This window comes from Aspergillus foveolatus (genome assembly GCF_047715535.1).
Source record: "Aspergillus foveolatus strain CBS 279.81 unplaced genomic scaffold BDW70scaffold_97, whole genome shotgun sequence".
In the NCBI taxonomy this organism is placed as follows: Eukaryota; Fungi; Ascomycota; class Eurotiomycetes; order Eurotiales; family Aspergillaceae; genus Aspergillus; species Aspergillus foveolatus.
The window spans coordinates 1-4,877 of record NW_027396161.1 but is presented as its reverse complement, the minus strand read 5'-3'; the positions used below and the strand labels follow the sequence as shown (position 1 = coordinate 4,877).

The window sequence follows — 4,877 nt, the reverse complement described above, 5'->3', positions numbered from 1 at the left end:
ACCGGCTCTGGCGCTGAGAGCATTACCCCCGAGCAGGCCACTGGCTCAGGTGCTGTGAGCGTCACCCCCGAACAGGCCACTGGCTCAGGTGCTGTGAGCGTCATCCCCGAACAGGCTACCGGCTCCGGTTCTGAGAGCATTACACCTGAGCAAGCCACCGGCTCTGGTGCTGAGGGTGTAACCCCCGAGCAAGCTACCGGCTCTGGTGCTGAGAGCGTTACCCCCGAGCAGGCCACTGGCTCAGGTGCTGTGAGCGTCACCCCCGAACAGGCTACTGGCTCAGGTGCTGAGAGCATTACACCTGAGCAAGCTACCAGTTCTGGTGCTGTGAGCATCACCCCCGAACAGGCCACCGGCTCTGCAGGAGTTGACCAAACCTTGGGCTCTGACGGAACGGGCATTGATGGAAATATCAGCGCTGATGCAACTGGAGTTGATCAGACCCTCGAGACTGCGGACCAGCATGCGCCGGTTGTCCCCGAGGATCCTACTGCTGGAGCCACGTTCGTTGCCAGCGTTAAGACGGCGCATGAAGGAACCGTGGAGACTGAAGATTCGCACCGGCCCTAGGTGCTTGGATCTCTGGAGACCACTGCTCCCTCCAGGCAGCGAGGCGAGCGGCATCTGAGGATTGACATGGATTGTTATGGCCTAGGTCTCTATGTGATGAAGTATTATTGGCTAATGTTGGGAACATACCTATGGACTCACTGTATTATTCTCAAACGAGTTTGAACTGTATAGATAAGCCCTAGAGGCATTAATGTGAAAGTTGAAATCCGAAGAGCGTGCCAGTGTGGGACTATCAAAGTAACTTAAATCAGGATAATGATTCTTTCTTCTTTCTCTCTCTCTCTCCCCTCTTTCTCTTTTTCTTTTCTTTTATTTCCTTTTCCTTTTTTTTCGTAACAGTCGCTAATTCTCAATCACAGGTTGTGAGTCTCTATCCAGAATCGGCGTGTCAGACGAAGTGAGTGGAGCCCTGGGAGGCTCCAGACTCGGCCTGGACTCTGGGGATTCTCCGCTTCGGCTTTGGTACTGAATTCCTAGCAGTGATTGGCTGCTTCCCCTCCCAATGTCGGTTCACGTTGGCCGTTTTTATGGGTTGCAAAGCCGAGTCGGGAGTGGTATGGCAGAGGTTTGTGCTGGCGGCAACAAAACCTGACCCAGCACCCTGAGATACTTCTATACATCTCATTTTCTCAATTCCCCTGACTCGACAGAGCATTCCACTTTTATACCCACTCGGTGGACATTCCCCCGAGCCCTCCACTTCCCCCGCCTGTGATCCCCAGAATCTCCAGGTCGGACATGCTCCGAAGCGAGTCAGTGCCGGCCTTGGAGATGCCGACGGTCAGACGACCCGCCCTAGGAGACAGCTAGCAGCTAGCACCTAGCAGCAGAACAAGTCTCGCTTAAAAGGCAGAACGCCCCCGCAGATTCGCTTGCACTTCGTCATTCTCGCTGTCACTGCACTCGCACCTCTTACTTAATTACCATGGCCGAAGTCGAGGGCAAAGCGGGCGCCAGCCAGCAGAAAGTGCAATTCGAGCACGACGAGCTCTACCAGGCCTACGCGGCCAAGGGAGAAGAATGGCACAGGCAGACGACGCGCCGGCTGATGCGCAAGGTCGATTTGCATCTCCTGCCGCTGCTGGTCATCATGTATCTGCTTAACTTTTTGGATCGCAAGTACGCTCCCCAGCCCTTCCCTGGTCGAACTGGTTTATTCACGATGAGCTGGTATATTTGGGCCAAATGCTGACTGGAAGACTGCAGTAACCTCTCGCAGGCCAGACTCGGCACCCTAGAGAAAGACCTCGGCATGTCAGGAACCGACTTCAACCTGGCGACGAGCATCCTCTTTGTCGGATACCTCCTCATGCAGCTGCCCTCGAATCTGCTTCTCACACGCGTGCGACCGTCACTGTTCCTCGGCATTGCGATGGGGATCTGGGGCGTGATCTCTGCATGCCAGGCGGCCACGCAGTCGTTTGCAGGCTTGGTGGTTGCGCGGTTCTTCCTGGGCTTTGTGGAGGCCCCCTTTTTCCCAGGCGCGGTCATGTTGATGTATGTTTCGATTCGTCTCTTTACACTGGTGAAGTCTGGCACACGATCAGGGGGCTGACGATCGCAGGTCGAGCTGGTACACCCGGCAGGAACTGAGCTATCGGATAGCGTGGTTCTACGCCGGAAGTTCGCTCGCGAACGCATTTGGTGGACTTATCGGGGCAGGCGTCCTGGGAAACTTGCACATGTCGCATGGGATCTCTGGCTGGCGGTGGCTTTTCATCATTGAGGGATCCATCACCGTGGCCTTGTCGCTCCTCATCCCGTGAGTCGGCCCTCTACCGTGTCTCCCAAACGCTGGACTGACAGTACAGGATCCTCCTCCCCAACTATCCCGCCACGACGTCCTGGCTTGACGACGAGGAAAAGGCCTACGCGCAGTGGCGTCTGATCAACGACGCGGGCGAGGCGGACGATACGGGTGCTTCGACCATCAAGGAAGCCCTGATCGCCGTGTTCACTGACAAGCGTATCTACCTATTCATCCTGCTCCAGCACGCCTCCCTCCTCTCGCAAACCTTCCAATACTTCTTCCCCACGATCGTCCAGACCCTGAACTACGGCAACATCGTGACGCTGCTGATTACGGCGCCCGTCTGGATCGCTACTTTTCTCGTTTCGCTGGTTGTGACCTGGACAAGCGGCAAGACCAACGACCGCAGTATCCACATCATCTGTCTTATGACTGTCAGCATCATCGGGTGTATCATCTGCACAGCAACGACCAACCTCGGCGCCCGATTCCTCGGCATGTTCCTGATGCCCATGGGCGCGGTGTCAGCGTACCAGATCATTATCGCCTGGGTCGCGAATTCGTTCCCCCGCCCCCTGGTCAAGCGCTCGGCGGCTATCGCGACGGCGAACATGATCGGGAATACGGCGAGTATCTATGGAAGTTATATGTGGCCGTCTTCGTCGGGACCAAGGTATATACCCGGCGGGAGTGCGACGGCTAGTGTGGCGCTTGTGGTGGCGCTTATGGCGTTTGTGATTAGGGTTGTGCATGTGAGGATGAACAAGGGTATGGAAAAGAAGGAGAACGAGGTCATGGAGGACGAACAACTGGATGCGCCGAGGGGGTTTCGGTATATCCTTTAGTTGTCTAGTCTTTGAGGCGGGCGTAGCAAGCAGGACTGGCTCCGCGTTGCGTTTCGGGCAGAGGCCACGTATTCTCATAATTCTCGTTAACGACTTCATGATGAAATGACATGTTTTTAAACGTGCTTCAGTACTGGCTGCATCAGAAAGAGCCCTTCGACAGAGGTGTCCTGCGAATGCAGGTTCTTGCGAAGTCCAGGCCGCGGACTCGTAGTCGCTTTCTTACAGGAACACGCCCTATCCAATAGCTCAGAAAACTCGAGTTTATGTATATCTACCTTCCTTCGTGACCATGAGAAAGCCTGACGCAATTACTGGAACAATGCCTGCCACTTTCATATCAGGACAGTGTGCTATGGAACAGATTTTGCTCAGGCCCACGAAATACCACAACGTTGAATTTAGTATTCTCAAGCAAGCGGGTGTATTGGCTACGGCGTAGTCGCTTCGTACATAGACGACAGAGTATCTAGAACCTATCGGCCCAGCTAAAGTATTGGAGACCAATACACTCTTGCCTGTTTGTTGACCGGGGCCAGAGGACAAATAGGATCATTTCCACTGAATTGTGACTTAATGGAAAGTGATCGCAAGACTGGAAGACAATTTCCCTGAGGCTACTGCAGACCAGTTGCCCTCTCTAGTAATTCCACCATATCCCGTTCATGGCCATAGCGGCTCTGGGTATTGGCGTGTAGCCAGACGAATCTTTCATGTCTGGTCGCACCCCGTACTGTAGAAGCATACGTGCACAACCCAGTAAATTAGCCTCTGCAGCACAAGAAAGAGCCATTTGACCGTCGTGATCAATATGGTCCACCTCCACATCCGCATAAGCCAGAAAGGTCTCGGTAGGCATCAGAGTCCGTAGAGTAGAAGAGTGCAGTCTAGCCACCGGAATCGCCGGCGTTGATCTCGATCCCATCGTGCTCGAGTAGCATCTGGACAATGGCAGGCTCACCCAACAAAGTTGCATCGTGCAAGGCAGTCAAACTGCTATTATCCTTTGTGGCATGGATATCGAAGCCCCCCGGTTTCAGTATTTCGCGGACAGGATCCACTCGATCTCCACGGATGGCGAGCCGGAGTGGAAACTTTCCTTCATCCACACAATCCGGGTCGGTGGTTGGGTGCTTTAGGAGGAGCGATACAACTTCGTAATCTCAAAAATACATCATGCAGGGCATAGACCAAGGGGGTTTCCGGGTCCACGCAGAGGCAGCAGTTGACATCGACAGAGGACTGTTGGAGGAGCAAAACGAGCCCCTCTACATTATTTGTAAATACCGCGAACTAGAGAGCATTTGCCCCTTGGTCGTCAGTGACATTGAGGCTATCCGGGTATTTCTCCAATAGCTAGTATGCTGTGTCCATTGTCGTCTGTGGAGACGAATTGGGTGCTTGTAAAAAGTCCAGTCATTCGGGGGAATGCTCCCAACATAGACACGTGGTCCAAAGGGCAAGAAAAGTTGAAAACAGAAGGAGAATTTCAGTAGGCGATTCTTGGGGCGTCCATCTCGCTCACGAAAGGAAGTGATAGAGAAGAGTGAAGCAGAATGATAAAACCTTCAGGGATGAAACCAAGCACATACGACCATAGGGTGTGGAGAACAGGGCTTCCCGTCCGCTCAGCCGTACTTAAGCCACACGCCGGCTGGTTAGTAGTATGGTGGGTGACCACATGCGAATCCCAGCTGTTGTATGTTTTT

The 4,877-nt window shown here is 53.8% G+C and overlaps 3 protein-coding genes across 3 annotated transcripts in view; all 3 read left to right on the top strand.

The window, feature by feature from the left end:
- BDW70DRAFT_124932 (uncharacterized protein) overlaps positions 1–380 on the top strand; it is a 1,151-nt gene extending 771 nt beyond the window's left edge. Inside the window, exons 3-4 of the mRNA XM_073734848.1 lie at positions 115–175; positions 214–380. Of these exons, the coding sequence (XP_073591524.1) occupies positions 115–175; positions 214–290 (138 nt within the window). The 3' untranslated portion in view covers positions 291–380. The remainder of the gene's footprint in view (positions 1–114; positions 176–213) is intronic.
- A 779-nt stretch (positions 381–1,159) lies between these two features.
- BDW70DRAFT_172142 (major facilitator superfamily domain-containing protein) lies at positions 1,160–3,168 on the top strand (the record flags this gene model as incomplete). Its single annotated transcript, XM_073743424.1, has 4 exons — positions 1,160–1,692; positions 1,780–2,070; positions 2,138–2,335; positions 2,385–3,168. The coding sequence occupies exons 1-4, from the start codon at positions 1,499–1,501 to the stop codon at positions 3,166–3,168; spliced, it is 1,467 nt and encodes a 488-aa protein (XP_073591523.1). The 5' UTR covers positions 1,160–1,498.
- An 809-nt stretch (positions 3,169–3,977) lies between these two features.
- Positions 3,978–4,540, top strand: BDW70DRAFT_144443 (uncharacterized protein). Its single transcript, XM_073738252.1, has one exon. It carries the CDS (start codon positions 4,117–4,119, stop codon positions 4,327–4,329), a length of 213 nt encoding a protein of 70 aa, XP_073591522.1. The 5' UTR covers positions 3,978–4,116; the 3' UTR covers positions 4,330–4,540.
- The last annotated feature ends 337 nt before the right edge of the window (positions 4,541–4,877 follow it).